Below are 23,755 nucleotides of genomic sequence, written 5' to 3' on the forward strand. Positions count from 1 at the left end.
ACACACACACACACACACACACACATATATATATATATATATATATATATATATATATATATATATAGTTGTAGGTTATTTGTCTAACGCTCTGGCATGCAAGTGCAGTTTGCTTGTCAAGTAAGCCACAAATTGCTTCCAATCAGCAAAGTTTTGCTACTTACTTAATACATATACATTTATTGAGGGTAACTCACCCAGATAATGAGCTCATTGGGTTGTGTGTCGTGACGCATTATTTTTCACATGAAAATTGTGTGCCTGTCAAAAATCTGCTCATTTGTTAATTAGCTGAAATGAAAACAAAAAAGTTTCATTATTGAATAATAATGGAATTAAGAATATTTTCCTAACACACAATATGGGTATTTATATTTGAAGATCTGTGGCAATGAGTATTTATTTGCTTCCACTATGACAAACCCAGGATGATTTTACAAAAGTAGGTGTACAAAGAAAGTGCTTGTTTGATTTTTTTTCTCTTTTTTTTACACATAAATGCCACTTACATTCTTTCTTTATGTTGTCACCTCAGATGAGTTCGGTAAAACTCCTACGGCCACGTCTCAACGGCATTCTGTTCAAGCTGACGTTTGAGGAGCAGGTGAATAACATCCGGCCCGACATCATGAATGTGACATTTGCTTGTGAGGAGGTGAAGAAGAGTGAAGGTTTGAGCAAACTCCTGGAGTTGGTTTTGCTGGTTGGCAATTACATGAATGCCGGCTCAAGAAACGCCCAAACCTTCGGTTTCAACGTCAGCTTCCTTTGCAAGGTAACGTAAACAGCACACATTTAAAAAAACAAAACATGTTGGTTAAATGTCTAAAATGAGAACAGAAATGAAAATGAAAGGTGAAATTTAGTAACTGTAACTGTATCACGTGATTTTCAGCTAAAGGATGGCAGGTTTATAAGAACATAAGGGAGTTAACTAATTAATTCAGAATCATTAAATCAGCATTTTTTCACAGTTTCGTCATATTTTAACATTAAAGATGATTCAAAATGTATTGATCTGATTTTACGTTTTAAGTGATCCCAATTTGTACAAAAAGTCAGTACCCCCGATGTTTATGCTGCACTTCTCCTCCAAGTTAGTAGCGGCCAGGTAGTTTTTTGCATACTTGCTGACAGACAAACAAACAGCAACATTTTCCCTCCACCTCAGCTTTCACCTTGGAGGAGGAAAAATGTTTCAATAGATAAAATAACACAAACACTGGGAGGTATGAAGCTGCCAGCAAAGGCTACATCTGTGTTCACTGCCAGGTAAAATCACAGCATCCAAAGGTGTGAAAGAGAAGACTGGCAGCCATGCACACACACTTACAAAAGCACAACAAAGCCATCAGCCCCACAGCCGAAACAGCTAGGGTTAGTCATGATACCATGAGCTGAAGTACATTTGTTATTGTACATGATTGATTGACATAAGTACCGTATTTCCCGGACTACAAAGCGCACCTGAATATTAGCCGCACAAGCTAAAATCAGGGGAAAATACATTAGCCGCACCTGACTAAAAGCTGCAGGTGTTTCAATGTTGACTTATCATATGTAAGAGAATATGCACAAAGCGAATCAGGAAAGAGATGGCTGTTTGGAGACACACCCCTTTTATTAATATTTTGAAAAACAAGTTCAGAATCAGAATCAGAATCAGTATACTTTATTGATCCCTGGGGGAAATTATTTTTTGTTACAGTGCTCCATTTTAAACCAACATTAAGACAAGACAGACAATACACTAACTAAGAATAGTACAATATATACATATATATACATACATACATACATAAGTCACTTATAAATAAATATTTGGAAAAGAAACATGTGTAGCTGTAGCAGCAAACAGTGTGTTAAGTGGATGCGTTGTACAGGGAGATGGCCACAGGCAGGAATGATTTCCTGTGTCGTTCAGTGGTGCTTTTCGGTAATCTCAGTCTCTCACTGAACGAGCTCCTGTGACTGACCAACATGTCATGGAGTGGGTGGGAGGTGTTATCCAACATTGTCTTTATCTTGGACAGCATCCGCCTCTCCGACACCACCTTGAGGGAGTCCAGCTCCATCCCCACAACATTGCTGGCCTTACGGATCAGTTTATTAAGTCTGTTGGCATCTGCGACCCTCAGCCTGCTCCCCCAGCATGCAACAGCATAGAGGATCGCACTGGCCACAACAGACTCATAGAAAATCCTCAGCATTTTCTGGCAGATGTTGAAGGACCTCAGTCGCCTCAAAAAATAGAGACGACTCTGGCCCTTCCTGTAAAGTGCTGTGGTGTTTTTAGCCCAGTCCAGTTTATTGTCAATGTGTACTCCAAGGTATTTATAGTCCTCCACAATGTCAACACTGACCCCCTGGATTGAAACAGGGGTCAAGTGTTTCCTGGTCTTCCTGAAGTCCACGATCAGTTCCTTGGTCTTTGCCACGTTGAGCTAAGTTATGGGTACATATTTGCATAACTTTTTAGGTATATGTACAAGTAGCGGTAATTACAAGTACGAAACATGTACTGTGCTTCATAAATGAGTAACAAATGTAGTACATAACAGTAGCCTACAGCACACCAGAAAAATAGATTCAGACTACCTTTTAGGCTCAGGTGCAGCGACACGGCTTTAACAAGAAGAAAAGTCAGTCATTCACCATCTTTCTTTTCTTCCTGCGCACTAAAACCACCAAAGTCCTCTTCTCCAGTGTCGGATACAAACAGGCTCAGGATGGCTTCGTCATCCACTCTCAGCTCCTTTCCTTCGTTGTCACTTTCAAAACCAAAGAAATCCTCGTTGTCAGTGTCAGAGTCGAACACCCTCTGAAGGGCCGTGGCGGTGTCCTCCTCTCCATCATGCAGCAGTCCAGCCCTTCAAAATCCGTTGGTGATCGTGGATGTTTTCGCACTTTTCCACGCTGTCAGAATCCACCGGTGGAGTTGAGCATAACTTGCTTTTCGCAAGTTTATCGCCGCTCATCATCCAGGCCTCCCGCTGAACGCGTAGCGCTACTTTGAAGTTTGTTTTTCCCGTTACTTCGTACGGCACTACGTTGCCTGGCGGACGGACACGTGACCAACATACCACTCTTGAACCCCGATCTTTCGCCAGGCAACGTAGTGCCGTACAACAGCGGAACAAACAAAACAAATCGTCTTACGATATGACGAAAATCACGGACAATCCATAGAAAAGCCGCACCTGACTAAAAGCTGCAGGGTTCAAAGCTTGTGCAAAAAGTAGCGGCTTATAGCCCGACAATTACGGTAATCACCCAATATTTTAGGCTAAAATGGAACAATATCGCAATATCTATAATAATATATAAATTTAGTTAAATACAGACACCTATATACAGACTTTCTGCACCTCTGTGAATGCACTCTAATAGCTTCTAATTTGCTTTTCTTTGTCGTTTCTAAAATGTCCTGATCTGTTTTTGTTTGTTATGCAACTAAAGTCACCTTTTTAAGGAGTTTTCATATTCCCAACTCAAACTCTTACATAGTAGAAGAAGGGGAAACTCTTTTCAGCTGCTCCCTTGTCACAATGGGTCACCACAGCGGGTAGTTCTGTGTGTTTGATTTGACAGATTTTTTTTTGCCGGATGCCCTTCCTGACACAGCCGCAAAGGGGATTTGACTCTCTGGCTAGAAGTGAATCAGCAACCTTTTGTTTACCAAAAAAATTGGTAATCTACTAAAATATCGAACCACTAATGATTCTGTACTTACGCAAAAACCAAAAGTACGGAACAAAAGAAACACGCTGACATATATTACACACATAAATGCATAAAAGAAGGAACAAAGACTCCAACCAAACATTCTCTTTGTTTTTCTTGCTTTAATGTAGGTTTATCTGATAATAAACTAATAAAATAGTTACTGGGGGATGTTTAGAGAATGGACAAACCTCCCCTTAATACCGCCTGTGGTTAGCAATCTTGCACTGGTGAAAAACAATCAAATAATATTTCAAATATATGTTTTGGGCATTTTGTTCTGTTTAGTTTCATTTTTTGGTCAAACTACTGTTTGCTAGCTGTGTTTCAGCTTTAACCTCCTGACCAAATATCAAAGAGAAATTAAAAATGCTGCTGTGGAAGAGTTCAGGTCTTAGGAGGTTAAAAAAATAGAAAAAATTTAAAAACAAAAATAGAGCTGATGTATTCTGATGATCTCTCACTTCATATGATTTTTTTAATATTAGACAACTATGCATGAGTTATAAAGCCACCCCATTCTGCATGTATCTGAAGTTAGCAATCCTCCATATTTCTTGTACAGCGAGAGCTTTTCTATGGTGGATGCAGTGTACTGTACTTTTGGTATTCCTGCAAGCTGACTAAATCAGTGTGGAATATCAGTGTAGAGCCTGGTAACCCCTCAGGGGGCTGATTGGCCATTATTGATGGACAAGGAAAAAAAGTCTGCTTTCTCACTTTAGTCAATCAAGTAAATGGCCTCCTAGGTGGCAGGTCAAGGGTACCTAATGGGCTCATCATGGAGGAGGTTGATGATGGGAATAAGCAGCAAGAGGAAAGGCACAGGCTGACCCACCTTCACCTTCCACCTCTTGACTCCCCTGGTTCAATCTCCTATCCTGTGGAGTACTCACTGATATCCTGGTCACATATATTAAGCAAGCTGAAATTCTGCTAAAGGGTTGCAAGAAGTTTAGTAACTGTATTGCTCAAAGAATACCTGTATTACACTAAATACTTTAAAAGCAAAATTCGACAAAGCATGGTCATTCAGACTATAGAAAGAGAATGTTTGCATCTTTAAATGTGTGTCATACGTGTATAAATACTGCATGAGTCAAAGAATATTTGTTCTTTCAAATAAAGAACACCTGGTAATGATCATGTTTGACTTAAGCTAGAGGTAACAGGATGTCTAGCAGGCGCTCGACTTGGTGGAATGGAGTCATCTACCCGACAGTTCTGACCTTGTAAAAAAATACAGTATTTCTACAGGAATTACTGTTTTTTTTATAGAATTACTAGTGTCTTTAAACACCAAAGCACAAGCATTTATATTGGAGTTGAGGAAACCTTACATTTTAGTGTAGTGTGCATTTGCAGAGCTTTTTTTTCTCAGCAGCTGCGTGTACTTTTATGTTCAAATGCCGCTTTTGCTTTTTTTCTCGGTTTCTTATGATCCAGTGTAATATTTGGTTGTATGAGTAATCATGCAATATATTTGTCTTTTGAGCTGCTCCATCTGCAGCAGTTAAATTGAGCAATCAAGGGCCGACAGTCCTCTGTTAATGTGAGGGTTCTATATTCCCACTGCCACTTTTTCTGTTATCAGTTGTTCTGTTGTTTTCATTTATTTATTTCCGATCTACATATTTAAGTGGGAACTTGTTTGCACGAGATATGTCCTGCTACTCTTAGTTCTCATGTGTATGCACTTGTGAAGGATTTCAAATCGTGTTACCTCAAATCAGGTTTTGTTATGAAAGACTGAACGACAGAACTGTTCAGAATTTGCTTTCAACAACACAGTAATGAAGCTTTTTTCAATCTGTTTCAAATGAAAAGATTTGTCTAAAGTAGTGACATGTATTTACACAGTAGTTACTGTATTGTACGAAATATTTTATTTGGGTAGTTTAAAAAAACGCATCTAAGATAACAGTTAAGATATCCTAGGAGACGCTCCTCAGCTTGGAGCTCTGACAGTAAAAGTCACTTTTAGTACTGACTTTCAAATATCCAGTGCAAGGCATGGACTGAGATTAAAATGGCTCTGAACTTTGACATGTGCCCAGGCACCGCACAGCCCCTGACACAGTTCTCACGATACCTCAAAGCTGCATTGACTCAAAATCCTGATGTAAAATAATGTGAAAGTAACATCAGCATCTTGGGCTTTATACAAAGTCCTTCTGCCCTTATAGAGGCCCTCAGCCGGATGTGTTACTACTACCAACGACTCCTTCTGTCTTGTAGCGTTCTCTCTTTAAAATACAGTATACTTGCAACCATACATGACTCATCTTGGAGGGTTTTCTTTGCTTGTTTTTTAATAGCAAACCATTACCAAGTACTTAACATGGCGCTGTAGTGCTTTGTTTTGTCTTTCTTTTTTTGTTTGTTTTTTTCATTTAACTCTACAATTATCATTGAAGTAGTACAATTTATTTGGATTTCTTTTTCATTTCAGTAAAGCAGCTACGTTGGGCTATCTAGGGTTTTGCTTGTTTTGGGATTCAGTCTTATTATGTCAGAGAAAATTCACCTTACAATGCTAATCGTGCTTCCAGATTCATCAGCCCCGTTGTTACAGGTGTGTGAACTCGAGCAAGTAGCTGTGCTCTGCCCTTATAAATGTTTGTGAAGAAAGGGGTCCTTCTGAAAGGTTCACTGAATTTGAGTGTGGCACTGTAATAGCATGACCATTTATGAAATTTCTTCCCTCCTATCATTCCATAATGACGTGTGAGTGGTGTTATTGCAAAGTGGAAGCATTTAGGGACCACAAGCACTCAGCCATGAAGTGCACAAGAGGGCTGAGGCGCATAGTGCGTTAAAGTAGTCAGCGCACTGCTCCTCAATAACTGCGGAGTTCAAACGTCCTCTGGCGTTAACATCAGCATGAAAACTGTGCACCAGGAGACTCGTGCCATGGGTTTCCAAGGCTAAGCAGCTCCTGTATGTATAATATGGAGATCTCTCTTTCCTGATAATTCCCTTATTCTTAATAACAAATGTGCGCATCATCCCAATGTGTCCTAGATTTGTTCAAGATAAATATAGGGTATACGTTGTAGCTGAGGTGGCAGAGAGGGTTGTCTAACAGCTAAAAGGTTGGTGGGTTGATACATTGGTCATCAAAGTATCCATATGCAAGATACCGATATGCTGCCACTCATGCATCTATCATAGTGTGAATGTTGAAAAAAGTACTTAGCCATGGATAAAACGTTGCATGAATATATTTGTGTGTGTGTGAATGAATGAGACTTATAGTAGAAAGTGCTTTGAGTGGGCTCAAAACATAAATCCAAGGCATAGTTGCTCTTTTTACAGTTGGAATGGTTGAAGTGCATCAGGAGCTGCACATATTTTTAGATGCATACATCTAAAAATGTACAGAACTATCAATTTAACACCTTACAGACAAACTTTATTTATAGAGCACATTTAAAAACCAGTGGTATACCAAAGTGCTCCACATACGAGAGGGTCAGATATAAGTAAAAGAGAAAGATGAAGGCCATGGCCAAAACCAAACATGCTGGCCAGTTAATGGCAGTAAAAACACAGAAACAAAATTGATACCACAAAAGTCTGTAGTAGCGCTGCAAAGAAAGCAACTGTGTGCACAGGAAGGAATATTTAGATGCCAGACAAGAAAGAACAAACCCATTTGAGAAAAATTAAAATGATCTGCACGCTGTTTGTCTTCTGTTAAATAATTTAAACCCTAAAATATTTTTAAAGACAACATTTATATCCTCTACACGTTTACTACTGCTAGAAAATTATGGGCTCAGTAAAACACTCAATACTCTTATTTTGAAAAGATGCATATGAGTGTTATTTGTGTATAATAAATATGAAGTTGTGAATATAACGTGGCGGATAATGAGAGATGCTTTGCATGCTCTTCAGATGACAGGCAGTCTCCTGTCTTGGTGACAACCTCTACCCTGTGGGAAAAGCAAAACAAGGAGATGTGTGATAAAACAGTTAAAGTGTCCAAATACTTTAGATCGATAAGTGAACGATAGAATGACAGAACAACCTGTTGCAGAGATAGTGAGGCGGTGACTTGTGACTCATATATGATCTGCCGTCAAAAATATAAACGTAGACTGCTGTTTTATTGAGTCACATACTTTTGATCTAGATGCGTGTGGGTGGATAATTGAATAAACAGAATAATAAAGAATAGCTGAAGATGTACTCTTTGTTCCCATTACTGACTCTGTTACATCGAATGAACAAAAAGTCAAATTCACAGGCGTAGACGGCTGAGAAACCGCAGTGCCTACAAAGCAAACAGAACACGCTGATAGACATTTATGTGTTCACCAGTTGTAATGTTACAGAGTCACAAGTGTTACCACCAGAAGGGATTTTCATGTTATCACTGTGTTAGAGACGTGTTATAATCACAAATATAAACAGTGAGGCACACATTCACATTTCAGCATGGTTTACCTCCTGGCTGCGTTTGACCAAACTCCTAAGGAAACCTTCTAAATTATTATTATTATTTTTAGAAATGACATCTATTACCAGCTACAGTCAGCGTTGACCAGATCATGTTACTTTTTAGTGATGATAATGTCTGATATCTGAAATAGAATAAACAGAATGTGTCCCTCAGTCTTGTTGAAACTGATACAATAAAGAAAAACAATACAATGCAATTTTATAGGTCTGTGATTACCCCAGATAAGGATCATTTTTTTGTTGTTATTATTATTATTATTATATTTTAATTGTCTCATATTACATATTACTAATCTTGGAAGTTTCTCTTCTCTGCGCAGTAATAACAGTTTGGCAATATGACAATAAACCAATTAAATTTCCATGAAATTCAGTTGTGATTAGCGAAACGATGATTGATCCTCTTCTAATGACAACAGTGTGTGTGTTTTTGAGCTGATGTGTGACAGCGTCTCTTTGCCTGTTCTTTTCCCTACATGTGTGCGCATGAGCACACGTGTTTCCATGCGTACATGTGTGGGCATGTCCAGCTGCAGGCTGTTTACAGGATGGATATTATCAGTATGAGTACACTGAGGTGGGCTGTGCTAATTAGCTTTCCCAGCATGCCATTCAAACAGCATAGCAATCACAGTGGGCAATGAATATGGAACAAGTTCTCTATGCACTGATGTGAAGAATCCAAGCTTCAGCTTATGAACAGACTCACACACACGTGGCAAATGCAGTACTTTTACTTTTGTTCAAACTTTCCTGCTCCAGCGATTTATTCTCAGGGGAGTGGGGTTATTATTTGTGTATATACTGTACATGCATATGTGTATTATTATCTGTTTCGGTTTAGTCTTCAGTAATTGGTTGCACATTTTCGGGGGGTCTCATTTATTTTACCTTCTCCCTATGTATTGTAATCAGTTTGAGTTGGAGTTCTCCAAAATTTGGGCGTTTGGCTTGTTAGGAACTAATTTTGTTGAATGTACAGCAACAGCCCCCAGAGAAATCCCTCTTGTGTTTCTGAGTAAACAATTATGTTTAACATTGTCAGTGTGGCTATGGACAATAAAATATAATGTAGAGATACAACACATTGATCCCACGAAATATATTGTTTTAGCAAATAATATTATATCTAATTTAGCCACACTTCCACTCTCTTTCTCTAAAGCACATCTTACTAGTTGCATTATTATTACCATGCAGTTGGTCCAAAATGACAGCCAATGCTTCGTGTATATTAACAGGAACACATAAAAACTGCTTTTAAGTAAAAGGGCCATTCCTATCATAGTCTTCAGTGATATAAATCTTTGTTTTTGCCAAAATGTTGTGATGAAAAACACTTTCCTCTTTTCAAAGCTTGCCTACATCGACTCAATTTTAATTAAAATTCACATGATTATTTAAGGAAGCAGGCATATCAAGCCGCAGATGTTCCAGAGCTGAATGAGGGAAAAGACCATGCTTAAAAACTTATAACAGTCACTGATTTTAAGTGAAAAGAGCGCCTGGTATTGAGGATTTAAAAAAAAAAACCCTTTGGTTTGACAACATGTACCTTCACTGAGAAAATGAAGGGACATTGTTTTCCTCAAGTAAATGACTCTAAACATCTGTGAATCTTTTTTTCCATCTTTTTCAGCTCCGAGACACTAAATCTGTCAGTCAGAATACAACACTTCTTCATTTCCTGGCTGAGAAGTGTGAAGAGAGCTACTCTGAAATTTTGAGGTTTCCAGATGAACTGGAGCATGTGGAGAACGCTAGCAAAGGTACGTTTGTCTGCCTGTGTAGTATGTCTCAAGACTTTCCCAGTCACAGACCAGTTTGCTAATACCACTATAGACATCTTTACTGTGCTATTACCACAGCACATCTTAAACTGGAGTGGAATTTGCAACCATCTAGATATCAACGTATTTTATAGTTTAACCAGTTTAAAATATCCCCGATGGTGTATGTTCTTATAGTCTCTTACTTTTGTGAGCATTATGGTAGCTCATACTGAGTTAAAATGATGTAATTAAAGTACTATAATTAAAGTACTGTATGGACACTTATACATTTCATCCTTGGACGTCAGCCGGTACTCTGTCTCTGTGACAGGAATAGAGTTGTTTGTCTGACCACACTGTCATTCAGCCTGTCAATAAACTAATTCCACTTTAATTCTATTCTCAAGCAATTGGTGGAATCCCTGCAGGCTTATTTACTTTGTTAGTCTCGTAATTGGTTATTTAATCTAATTCAACTAATTATGTACTTGACTGGGACTGCCAGCCATTGTGTAAGTGGGCTGAATAGTCTTCAACCGCTGCATATATTAAGATGTCCATGTGCACACATTTTGAATTGTATCAATTTTGTCATTTCATGGAAATGAATTATTCAAGGAGAAACCAATTAGTTGTGTGAGACCAGTAAATAAATGCCTCTTGGGGAAAAAAACAAACTTCAGGATCTATTTAAGAAGTAGGGATGCAAAAAGCGGTTTACTCGGCATCTCACTTACACCACATACTGTCCATTCATCAATCATCCCGTATAGTACATTACACTGGATTTTCAAGCAGGCGGTCTCCCGTTCACATTTTTACACAAAATATGCTAATGTACCTACAGGTCATCGTAGTCAAAATGGTATCTTTGTTTTTTTTATTCGTACATGTGCATTATTTGATATATGTTATAGAATTTATAACAAGCTCAGAAACCACAGAAATTGAAACATCTCTTCTTTTGATCGGTTAAAAAGCTCTAAAGCTGACAGTACCTGCACTTTTGGCTTGGATGACATTAACAGTTTTTACACCCACTAGTTTGATTTTAATGTATTGTTGTTGCCTACTTTCAGAGGAAGTTCACAAATGTTTATGGTAACAAGAGCACAGTTAATAATGTTCCTCAGGGACATATTAGGTCCCTGAAGGTTAATTGCTTGACGCTATTTCCTGATCTTTTACAAGGTTTTGGTCTCATTTTAGTCAAACTGACTATAGAAAATGTATTAAAATGGTTTATTCATCTTAATTTCATCTGAATGCACATTGTACAATCTAACAGTTTAATATAAAATCAGAACTACTTTCACATTTATTGAAAGCTCTTTTTCATGTTACATTACTTGAACCGCATACTGTTTAATGATTTATTGATATAAACATCCATGGAAAAAAAATAATGTTATTGTTTCTTTGGAAACCTTTTGGCTTTGTTAGAATTGTCATATTAAGTCTATACAATATAATTAGCATTTACCCTAAAACAACAGACCAACAAAATAAAGTAATTTCATATAGAGTAATATGGAGCTGCACAGATGACCTTCATCCTCTCCTAAATATATATATTATTTCTTACAGTAAATCTCAGGTGTACAAGCATATGATTTCTGATTGTAAATTGTTAGAGGCTTTTAGAGAGCGGCTGATTTAAAGTGACGTAGGGAGTGATGTGTGACATGAACGTATAATGAATACACTGGTTTAAAAGTACAGTTAATAAGCCTCATTCGTAAGGGCAGTCAATCCTGTCTAATGTCAGTAGGAAATCGTAGTTTGTTTTTGTTTCCTTGATTAGCTACTTTAGTGTTCTCTAGTCTAAAGGGTTTTTTAAAAAATTACAGTACCGCAACACCACTGAGTTATCGTGTCAGACTGTGCAGCTTATTCGATTCGTTTCGCTGCCAGTCGTAGTCCAGTCTGTTTGTTTTTAAAAGTTTGGGTTACCCAAAAAGGCAGTTCAACTTTTTTATACCTTATAGGCTGTCTTGTTAGGAGGAATGTGTGTACCATAATGGAGATTAGAGGGTAACAATAACTAAGTCCAGCACATGTGAATGTTCTCAATGGAGACCCTTCATTCCTCATAGGATTCAGCTATTTTCAAAGCTTACCTCTGTAAAGGTCAATTTTAATTAAAATCCACGATTATTTAAGGAGGCAGCAAGTTGCAAATGTTCCAGATCTTAATGAGGGAAAGGCTCCTCCTTTTTCCACCTTAAGCAGTTCACTGTGGACATATAGTTTTAAAGAAATGTTACTATGAAACATGTGAACTTTTAGTAAAATAAGTACCACACTTTACATTTTACTTTATTCTGCTATCCAAATGACAATCAGGCACTTCAACATTAACAATAACAAAAAAAAACTATGACACTGGCTAAATTATTTGCTTCTGTAATTTCAAAATTAACTGTTCTCTGCTCAGCAAAAGGATACTTCACAACAAAATGGTAGCAAAATTATCAGTATTAACTATATTTTTCATTAGGAATGTGGAGCAGCACTTCTACTTAGACAATGTGTCACACGTTTTAACGAGGACCCAAATGCAGATGCTAGGAGAATAAACTTAATGAAAGCAAGCCGTTTAGTAAGGCTGCACAAAATCAAACGAAATAAAAAAGGCAACATGAGACTCAGACTTTCACTAACAACAAACTGGGCAAAACTAAACACAAAGAACATGGAACATGGACGAGAACGATGGAGGTAGAACTGACAATCTGGCCAAAGGCAAGGGGAGACTGGGACAATATACACACAATAGGGTAATCAGGGAAGTGGAGGCAGCTGGGACAACAGGAGGAATAAATCAGTAACAAGAGGGAAGCGAAACTGAACACAATGCACATGAGACGAGAGTCTGTCAAAATAAAACAGGAAGTGACAAGCGCACTCAGACTGACTAGACACAGAGAGAGACGAGACGGGCTGGGGACGTCACAGGAGATAATTAAGCAGTTACAGCAGGCAAGTGCTAATGAACGGTGCAATTTGTAAATGGGTTATACTCAAATATGAGATTGTCATGGTGGAAAGAGACACCTTTAGACCATGGCAAGAGTGAGCATAACACAAGCCACATGGTGGTCATCAGCAAACTCTTTCTGGCAGATGTCTTGTAGCAAACAAGTGTTTCCAAATGGGCTATCTAAGCTGCTCTGCAGAGGCACAAAAAACAGGCTAGGGTAAGGACTGGAAACGCAGTGGTTTGCCACTGAAACTTGAGTGCAGCAGACAAAAGTCAAGCTGACTTCCCTTCAAAAATGGAAGAGACCCAGCAGCTCCATCAGCTCAGAATTGGCAGAAATCAGTGAGACCCTGGTATACTTGCCTACAGTTCAGAGAAGTCTGCTCAAAAGGACCCTTTAGGGAGGATTTGTGGCCAGAAGAGCAATTCCTCAGTTACTGTTGCACCTATTTTTGAAAACGCAAGAACTACGATACAGAAAAAATGCCCTCCCTAAAAATGTTCTGGAATGATGAGCCAAAATGCAAAATATTTGGCAGTTTGTCTGCTGAAGGACTTGAGGGCTCCAAAATAAAGCATGTCTGCAGGCAACTGTGAGATTCTTTGCACGATAGAACTTTTACTGGTCTTGTAAATCCTAAGCTCACAGGCAAATTCTTATCCATCACACAGTACCATCAAGGACACATCCGGCCAGGCACAAATTCATTCTGCAGCATGACAACAGCCTAAAACATGCAATCAGAGTTATACTGAAATGTTTTTGTGCACTGATAATATGATTCCCAGAGAGCCCTTACATAGTCTCAGATGTAAACATGCACGAAACACTTTGTATATACCTTCTGCACTTTGTGTGAAATTAACTGTTCAGTTCATTACTTTCATATATGCGGACCCTGTTAGTGGGAATAACACAGGGGAATACTGTTACATATTTTTCATTTAAATAAGTCTCACCACACTTCTACTTTTCACTTCTACTGCACAATCCATTATATTCTTGCTGTGAGAGGAAGCGCTTAAAACAAACAAAATATAAGCACAATCGTAATGGCGTGCACAACATTTAATAGTGCAATACTACATTTTCTCCTCCGTGGTCACCATAATTATTTTTGATAATTCTTTCAGAATCAAACATTTTAAATGTATTTTGACTAAAAAGATTTCAGTACGGGACAAAGCACCAGCCTTTGGCAGAATATTGATAAAGCCACTGTGATTCATTTGAAAACAGCCAAGAAAGTTCTACTTTTTGAGAAATTACATGTCCAGAGGACTTCATATTGTTGATTCATAATCTGTTATAACATGACTATAATTAACTTGTTTGTTTAGATTTGCACAGACTGACACAAACAATGTACAGTACACAAGAGTGAGACTAATTCAAATAGATTTGTATGATTTTATTTTCAGACTATTCTTTCAATATTATTCTAGTCAAATAGGATGGCAAACTAATGATGCTGCCATTTTTGCACAACGTTTGGTAGTATTTCCTGCAGGCATTAATAATTCAGCACGCCATCATACGGACTGATTAATTGAATGCTCAAACTAAGTAATTAATGGGAACTGTTGCAGTATTGCAGTAGACTGTGGAACAGGATAGGCAAACCATTAATGTGCATTACAAAAAACATCAAATAAAGTGACTTGGCTGCTGATTTTGGTAAACCTTTACTTTAACTGTACTACATTTACTTTCATTTAACAGTTATATTTGTGTGCATTTGGTTAATAGTTTGTTTTAGGTTGCCCCTTTGATAATAATCCTACTGTAGTTAGCTGTATGAGCTGTGGAAAGTGTATGTTGTGGCTGCAAGGTTTTTTACTCAAACAATGTAAATGCTCAAAATTTCAGCAGCTTTATTAATAATTCAGCTGCCCAGCACACACAGTGGAGTCCTGGCTTGTTCTTCGACATAAAGCAGCATTCTAGGCAAATCTTTTTCTAGGATGATGCACTGTGGGCAATACTGAGGCTAGATAGTCGTTCTGTGTATAAACTTTCATTTATAAATATATTATTGAGTGTTGGAACTCTAATCATTTGAAATGTAGCGATAGAGTCTATTATTTTCATACCCCTGACCCCATCTTAACAGGAGTGGCAATGGCTGGAGAGAAGTGTCATTGGCCAATTTGCCTTGTTAAATTCCCCCAGAGATGAATATGTGGGGCCTGACAATGGGAACTAAGTCTGTGTGGTGATTCCACTCAATCAGTGGTGCACTGACAATCTGTCTTGACAATCCGGGAAAAGAGGAAATATGACACAAATGTTCTCATAAATCTATTTAGTATAAGGCATAGCCAAGGGCAAAGTACTTTGGAGCCTGTGAGAGGGAAAATGGAGAATGAGGGGAGAAAAAAAAAGATGAACTCTGAGGATATTAATACCGCTGTGAATATATCTATTATCCACATTCATTTCAAGGCACTGCAGCATAATAAAGCAGTGCCCATTTCCCATTTAAACTCAGAGCAGTACTTGGCTCTGTATTACGTAGACAAAATGCCTTTCTCGATATGGTGGGACACAGAAAGGATCATTTGTCTTTTAGTTTTTGTGCAGTTGCATAGAATCATTGGGTTGAGAAGATATTCCCCCCTTGCCAGTCCAGGGATGGGAGGGTATCTTACTGAAGTCAGCTGCAGAAACTTGGGGAATGTGAAGAATAGACATTATTCAAATCAAATAAGTACTGCTGCAATAGACAAAAAGCTTATTTATTTCTCTTTTTGGCCAAGAGACTTTCTTTTCGTTATTAGAAACCCAAGTTGACTCATGCAGACAGACAGACAGACAGATCACAGACAGACCTATTTACCTGGTTTTAGAGCTTCATTTGTTATCAGGTCTGTTTCCCTTGTGGGTACCTTATTCAGCACCAAAGAGGCATTCCCCAGTTTTGTCATCAGTTCTACTTTTTTTCTGTTTTGTGTGGTGCATTTGCATTGGATAAGGAAAGACTGTGTTATACTCACACTCAGATAGGATTTCAGGGCAATATTAATTTGATTAGCACAATATAATTATATTCTAATAATATTCATCAAATGGAACTAAAATGAAATGGGTCATTTGGCAAATTTTCACTTGTATTTTAGGCACTTTTTGTTCTTTATTTAGACTATAAAGGTGCAGATTTGTGCTTATTATTGCTCTCATACAACACCTCAGTGTTATATAAGATCGTTATCAGTATTTTTATGGACATGGCAGATTCACATGCTAATAAGTACATAACCTCTGAAAATGTTAGAAACTACTAAAGGTCTCCAGGTAATACTAGGTTGGATGAGTCTTGAGCCACCCCAAGCAGTGAAAAACAACAACAGTAATCTATTTCACAGACAGTTAAAGCTTCCTTTGTAGATTTGTAGGCACACTTTTCATTCTTGCTTAAAAGTAATTGAATGACAATCTGACTTAGGTGCATATTAATATTCTCAATGGGATTTCCATTTGCCTTTTAATCATGGGAGTTAATAGGGTGTAGTATGGGGCTCGCTGTTGTAATTTATAAAGTGGCAAATCTGAAGAAACTTTTTAATATCTATTTTAACATGTAATTAATGTGATTTATACAGTTGTTTTACAAAGAATATCATTTTAATTTACAAGCTTTGGTAAACTGTCCACAAGAGCTGAATTCCTTTGGGATGCCTCCGGCTGTAGAGAAGCTGGTCATGACTTTGGAAACTTTGAAGGTAGAAGCACCTGATCTCTAAGGAACATAACCTCGGTCCTTGATGGAGATTCACCTACCAGTGGTACATTGACCTAGAGTGCACACCTGAGACAACAGTAGACTGGCTTTGTCTTTGTACTTATAAATCCTAATCAAAGGGTGGTTTTAAACCCCTTTGAACATCTATAGAAACACTGAAGATTTCAGCTCACTGATGCTGTCTACAAGGAAAAAAGGAGAGGAAGTGGCCTACTCCTGACACGCAGAGCTGGTAGAAACATTGTGCACACCAAGATGACTTACTCGAGTCACATTTTTCGTTTGCTTCTTAGTAAATCTCCCATCAGACTTAAATGCTGAAAACCTATTTAGAACCAAAACACACATTAGCTAATCGACAACCTTTTTTCATTTTGAAATATGACTTGAAGAAATGTTGTTTAAGAACTATTTAAAAAGAGGTGATTTTATTATTGAATAAATTAGAGATGGCACGATACCACTTTTTTATGACCGATACCGATATCATAAATTTGGATATCTGCCGATACCGATATGAATCCGATATAGTGTTTTTTAATCAACAAAACTGTTTTTTAAATATCTTGCTGCATTTTGTATAAGTTCATACTCAAGTTTAAAACAACAACTACACTAAAGCTATTCTGTTATACCTATATGCAAAAAAAAAAAATTTCATAGTTCAGCAATACTGATCAATCTAATAAACTTAAACCTGCAACATCCTCCCTATTCTGGTATTTTAAAGAGTACTTAGCATAAATATTAAGCAACCTAACTAATAGGGTTCCAACTCCCAGCAACAACAAAAATAAATAAATAAAAAATAGGGAACCACCCCTCACGCTCCACCTCATGATGCTTAATCAACGTAATCAACCTTAATTTGATGCAGTGTGAAAAAAAAATGCACAGAAATCAATTATTTTTCAAGAAATATTAAATAGATTCAACATCTTTCTTCAACAAAATTGCAGACTGCACAGATGGTACCTTCCCAAAGGAAAAAGTACTATAGCTTACTAGGGTATATATATTAGACTTAATAGTTACTATATACAGTAATTGACTTCTATTCATTTTACATCAAATTAAAACTTTGGGTGTCAGATAATTATTTATTAAAAGCTCGACATTTTAAATGAGAATAAGAAAGAAAAGTATGTCTTTGTGCCCCCTTTTCCCTGTTCATGCCCTATCGGCCCCCCTGGCTACACTTTGCTAGATCCGCCCCTGCACAGTTACCAGCGTCAGCTGTAGAAAAAGATCCTCGAGTAGAAAGTAATATTAAATACATTCTAACAACAGCTTATCAAGCTTAAACGTGCTGCTGTTGTTCAGCCGATGGTTTCCTCTTTCTGGTGCAAAGTGGGCCAAAAACAAACAAGAGAGACGGACTCGCGACAGAAAAGCCGATCAGCTGATCATTAAGCAGTTTCATGATTGAAGTAGCGTTTGGTAAGCTTAACGCAGGAATGCTTTACAAACATTCAGAGATGGACTTACACACTTGCTTTACTTCTCTTGGGGATAACTTTGTCGGAGATGACATGCCGGGTTGCTAGCGAAGCTCCACATGCTATCCAGACCACCGACAGGTCCCGCATGCCACAGCCGCTCTATCACGTGATGCATACTGCTCCGACGTGCTAACGTTCTGAGGTGAGTTACGGCGTGTTGCAAATTTTGTGAGGTGCTTTCGTGATATTTAATGGATCGGATTACATTTTTTATTTTTCTCCGATATCCGATCCAGTAATTTAGGTCAGTATCGGACCGATACGTAATATCGGATCGGTCCATCTCTAGAATAAATATTCTTTAGTGCTATATAGGGCTGCCACAAACGATTATTTTGATAGTCGACTAGTCACCGATTATTTTTGCGATTAGTCGACTAATCAGATCATCATCCATTGAACGTAAAAGTACAGCTTATTGCACCAGCAGCATCTGCTCTTATATAACTATCATTAGCTTACAGCTTTAAGTGTTTAAGGTCTGTGCTAACTAAAAATAAAGACAAGATGATAGTTTATTAAATTTGAATGAAATTTGCAGATTGTTTCGGTGAAGTTTAATAAACTCCTTGCTATCTAAAATATAACAGGACACCGGAGTAAATTCTCCAGCATCTCACACTTCTGATAATCAGCTGTCTGCTTGACGTTTATTCAGCTGTGTAAAAACTATAACTTTAATCTCAGACAAACCGATTTACTCAGGAACAAATAAAATACTAAAAAAAGCCAAACAATAACATGTTTAAGTTATCTAAGTGACTCATATATCATGTTTAACCTGAGCAGCGAAAGACGGCGGTGGGTTTGAAAACGATTTGCCGGGAGTCCGGTGTTCTCACGGCTCTAGTGAGCCTAGCCCCCGGCTCGCTATCGAGCTAGTGGGTAACAGACGTCTCCGAAAACGTCGGAGCGCTTTTGAAAATATGTGGTGTCTTGATAAACTGAGCAGATATTTGAGGTTTACACAGCTACATTCTCGCCTGAAAATATGTTAAACGTTTATTTTGTGACCCAGAAAGAATAATAAGAGTAATATTAAAACTAACTAGCTGCCGCCATTGTTGGAAACTGAGCTGGGCCGCACTATGAATTCTGGGACACAGCTTCTTCTTCTTCGGGGTTTAACGGCAGCTGGCATCCTTGTACATGCAGTGCTGCCATCTTCTGTTTCAGTCCGTTATTACACTCTTAAATCCTACTACTTATTCCTGCGTCTTTTGTGATCTTACAAAGCTTCAAACGACGCGTCGACTATTAAATCAGTCGTCGATGATTTTGATAGTCGACGTAATTGTGACTAGACGACTAATCGTGGCAGCCCTAGTGCTATACAAATAATTACAGCCTTGGGAGTCCTGAAAGTTGCTTTAAACTAGACATAAATAGTGTATTTTTTAAATACCATAGCAGGAATGCTTTCATTATTTGCAACCTTAGCCATCAACTTTATGCTATGATAATTGTAAAAAAAAAGATAGTTTGCTGCATTGTAAACACTAAATGCACATTGTTGATTTAAACATGTGATGCACACCGATACCAATATCAAGTACACTTGACCAGTAGTCATCTTAACAGCCACCATGACTAGAAATGGAAACAATTTTCTTACTTGTTGCTGAAAGTATACCCTTCCCTGGACCTGAAAGTAATAGAGGAGGATCAGCGAGGCCAGCAGTGTAAATGGACAGTCTGTCATGAAGAATATTAGGAACAGGAAACAGACCTGTCTAGCTCCACCAGCACAGGATGAGTGATGAGCTCTAGAGAGTTTTCGTTTTTTCTGTGCTCACTTCATGGTGGATGAGTAGTTCATTGTAAGAGCAAAACAACTATTCTCTTTCTTCATTTTTTTTGTTCTTTTTATTTTTTCTGTCCATCTCCCTTTCCCTCCACCTCTGATTTCTTACATCACCACTTTGGCCAGTGAGTATGACTGTAGACAGAGATAGACACATGCAGGGAGGCCAGCAGCCCTGCTTAGCATCAGGCTTCAGTCTGTGGCAGGAGAATTCAATGAGAGCTGACAATGAGACCAGGAATGAGAATAATGCTTTTTGCCAGTCTAGAAATTCAGGCTGTCGCAGTAGACCATTTTCAATGCTGGGAGTGTTCCAGTAGCTGAGGTGAACAAGGAAGCTCCATTTAAAAAAAACTAGATTTTTCTATACTAACACAGCAAGAACCATTCTTTCCTTAAGATGAAAATAATCGTAACATAATTGCAATAATTTAATATCTGAGCAGATAATATTGCACAATTATTGTTATAATGACATATTTTTTCCTCAAAAAATGTACATGATTTTTAATAGAAAATATAGTTTACTGCTTTTGCAGATCTCTGTTTCATTTACATATATATATATGTTAAGGACTGCAGGCCTTCATAGTATTTATGTACCACAACATCATTTTTAGGGGTGAGGCAGTGTTTGTTTGCAAGATAGCCCTACAGTTGACCATTTACTAAATGCACTAGTATGTGGACCTTCAAGTATGTAGGGAATGCTCCAGTACCGCTCAGATAAATGTTACAATATTCTGTACTCCTCAGAGATTTCGGTCTCCATGTAGCAGTTTCATGAAGTCATTACAATGCTCGACATTTCCATTGACTCCGAATATTATCACAAAGCTTGATTTATATGGTATGCATTGTGCAATGACAAAAGCATATGACACGATGCATTTGACCTGTCATAGCAAGGTTTAAGCAACAGAACTAAGAAGTCATTGACAGGAGTTTTTACTAAACATTGGGGAACTTTGAAGTTGTTTTTCATCTAGAGAATTGTGATAGCATGTCTGTCAGGCTATTCTGATAAGAAAGATGATGACGATTGTTGTACAAATGAGCCGGAAATTGAGTTTTCTCTGAGGTGATCCCTGCACTCTCCTGATAAGGCCCTGTTGCAACATTACAATAACAAGTGCAAGGATTTGTGATATTAACTGACTGAAAGAGCGTAATCCACAGTACAATATGCCCACCCAGTTAAGGATTTATGTTATGTGCTTGTGTGATGCTTCAGTGGTAAGGTCTATATTTAATAGGCTAAGCTTGCCAAATAGGTATGACACTATTGTTCAATAGTCATTTTGGCATCAATGCATTTACTTTTTATTTACCCAGTCATTTACTTTTAGTTCAAAAACTGGAATATAAAATTTTATTTTTGAAGCCCAGACTGTTGAACACTTCACTTCTAAATACGGTGTGGAAAAAAGTATTTTTCATTTGGATTCAGAAGTCAACTTATAATAATCTAACACAGAAAACAGTGTTTTTATAGCCGAATGCCACAAACGACTTTGAAAAACAGGATAATGTCAAACAAAATAGCAGAGTGCTAATAATTTTACACAAGGACAATCAGTGATTAATTAATATCAGGCAAATTTTATACCCAATTCCACAGATTTTTTTTCTGAGTGTCAGGAAGCAACTAACAAGCCACTTGTTGAAAGAACTTCAGATGTTCAAAAAGTTTGCTCAAAAATCATTTGTGCTTTAAATAAATGGGGAAATTAATTTCAAACTACACTTTTAATTGCAAATTTTCTGTCAGATGGGAATAGAGAAATTACTTCCAGTTTGTCACATATATGTTGCCATTAGGTCCGATAAGTCCGAAGCTTTTTCAACATGTATAGCCTTTATCTATTGAGCCGATTCTAGTTCTCATTCTTGTTGTTTCACACGCAGGAGTCACACCATGACGCGGAGGAAAAATACACATTATAACAGACATGCTATTTACCCAGAAAAGCAACACATAATTTACTGACTAGGTGGTCATTGCGGTAGAGTGCCTCTGTTTTGCTCTCCATGCTTCACTGCATGCTCTGCCTCTATTGACCACTGTTTGAGAAAACGTGTCTTTGGATGAAATGCTGTCATAAGAATCTGAGCAGCTTTCGCCATCTCCTGTGCAATTGTGGGGGTGAGAATTGATTCTGGATTCTAAATTGAGTATTTTTTTTTATCATGGGTTTTCATCAATATATAATATAAGAGCATAGGCAAACATGACAGTGCTACTCACTGGAGTCTTACTAGGCCCAGGGGAACAGATTCCTATGTGTCCCTTTTAGTTAACACATGCCACTGCGTGAAGATTCCACCATCACTCCTTTTTTAACCCTTTAAGACCTGCCATAGAACCAAGTCCGCCAGAGCTTATATTATATTTTTACATGCTGTGGAGCCATTTTTTGGAGCATTTCAAGTTGCTATACATCAATACAACCATTATAGCCCAGATTTTAATAATATGTCTGCATTAAGTGCATAGTAATTACATAAATTGCAAAAAAGTGCAATAAACTACAAAGAAATTTAAAATCATTTTTGATTTTTTAACATATATTTTTAGTTAGAGAAATTTAAGAGGCTTATCCCTCAAAACTGTAAATACAAAAAAGTTGCACAAACTAGTTTCCCACCAAAGGAAATTTATTTTAAGTGTCTTCATAGTTTTATTTTTGAAATACACCAATTTTTATATACTGCAGGAAAAACGAAAATAAATATTACAGTGCAAATTTGCAAAATAACAGCATATGCATCAAAATAAAATATTTCCAGCAGTGCAATATGAGTCCTCAGCATCCCAGAAACGACACAGAAAGTCATAAAGTCAAAGATAACTTTTAAAAACACCAGTATAAGCTCATGAGGCCCTGATGGTAAAAAACTACATTTCCGCAAAATGACGTCACTTCTGGTTTCGGGCAGGTCATGGCGGACATGTGATCGTTCGCGCTGATGGACGTAGGAAGTGTTACAAACAGCTGATCGGATCGGCAAAGCGTGTTTCTGGAATATTATGTTTTTGTTGCTGCAAGTGCTTTTTATGCAGTTTTTGCAAAGCTGTATGTGGAAGGAAACCGTGACCGAGGACAAGCTGATGGCATAAGATGTAAGTACAACTCCTCCGGTTTCATATGCAAAAAAAATTATTGCGCTAGCTCACGTGGTTGCAGTGCTACCGGGATTTAAAAATAGTTACGCCGCTCCAACCGGCTTTAAAGGGTTAATACACCTGAGAGGAACGAAGACGTGGCAGTACATTTGCTGCCTATGTTGAAGCTTTCGCTGTATGTGTTACATTTAGGTCTACCAACATCGTGCTTATCTTCATCTGTCACCTTCCAAATGGTTGTTGCCACACATTTTCTTTACATTATGCAAAATTGTGCACCAGTGACTTGATGATGCTTTACAGCTGAAGTCTGAAGTATGGGGTTGGAATTTTCAACTGGATTGCTCCCTAAAGTTGGACTTCCAACATGGAAAGTCAGAACAGCCGCTTACATTTCCTCGGTTTTCTAGAATCACTACTAGTGCACACCATGCAGAAGTTTACTGTTCTCTGAGCTCTGACTCTAAGGCAAACAGAACGCAGCATTGTAGCAGACTCAGCTATATCGTTGTGAACTAGTTTACAAGTTGGTAAATCATCCATTTTTCCTCATCTTTGTGTATAAAAGCAACTGCTGTTGTTGATCATATACTAGATAAATCCACTATCATATCAGAAACTGCTTCTTTTG

The 23,755-nt window shown here is 37.8% G+C and overlaps 1 protein-coding gene across 8 annotated transcripts in view; it reads left to right on the forward strand.

The window, feature by feature from the left end:
- Nucleotides 1-23,755, forward strand: part of diaph2 (diaphanous-related formin 2) — a 367,696-nt gene that overhangs the window by 228,253 nt on the left and 115,688 nt on the right. For all 8 annotated transcript variants that reach the window (XM_086301138.1, XM_086301187.1, XM_086301178.1 and 5 more), the window contains 2 exons: nucleotides 536-775; nucleotides 9,833-9,962. In XM_086301138.1, the coding sequence (XP_086157264.1) occupies nucleotides 536-775; nucleotides 9,833-9,962 (370 nt within the window). The remainder of the gene's footprint in view (nucleotides 1-535; nucleotides 776-9,832; nucleotides 9,963-23,755) is intronic.

This window comes from Aulonocara sp. 'chitande type north' Nkhata Bay, linkage group LG2 (genome assembly GCF_057382095.1).
Source record: "Aulonocara sp. 'chitande type north' Nkhata Bay isolate Kocher_YH1m ecotype deep benthic linkage group LG2, A_spYH_male_GT1.1, whole genome shotgun sequence".
Taxonomy (NCBI): Eukaryota; Metazoa; Chordata; class Actinopteri; order Cichliformes; family Cichlidae; genus Aulonocara; species Aulonocara sp. 'chitande type north' Nkhata Bay.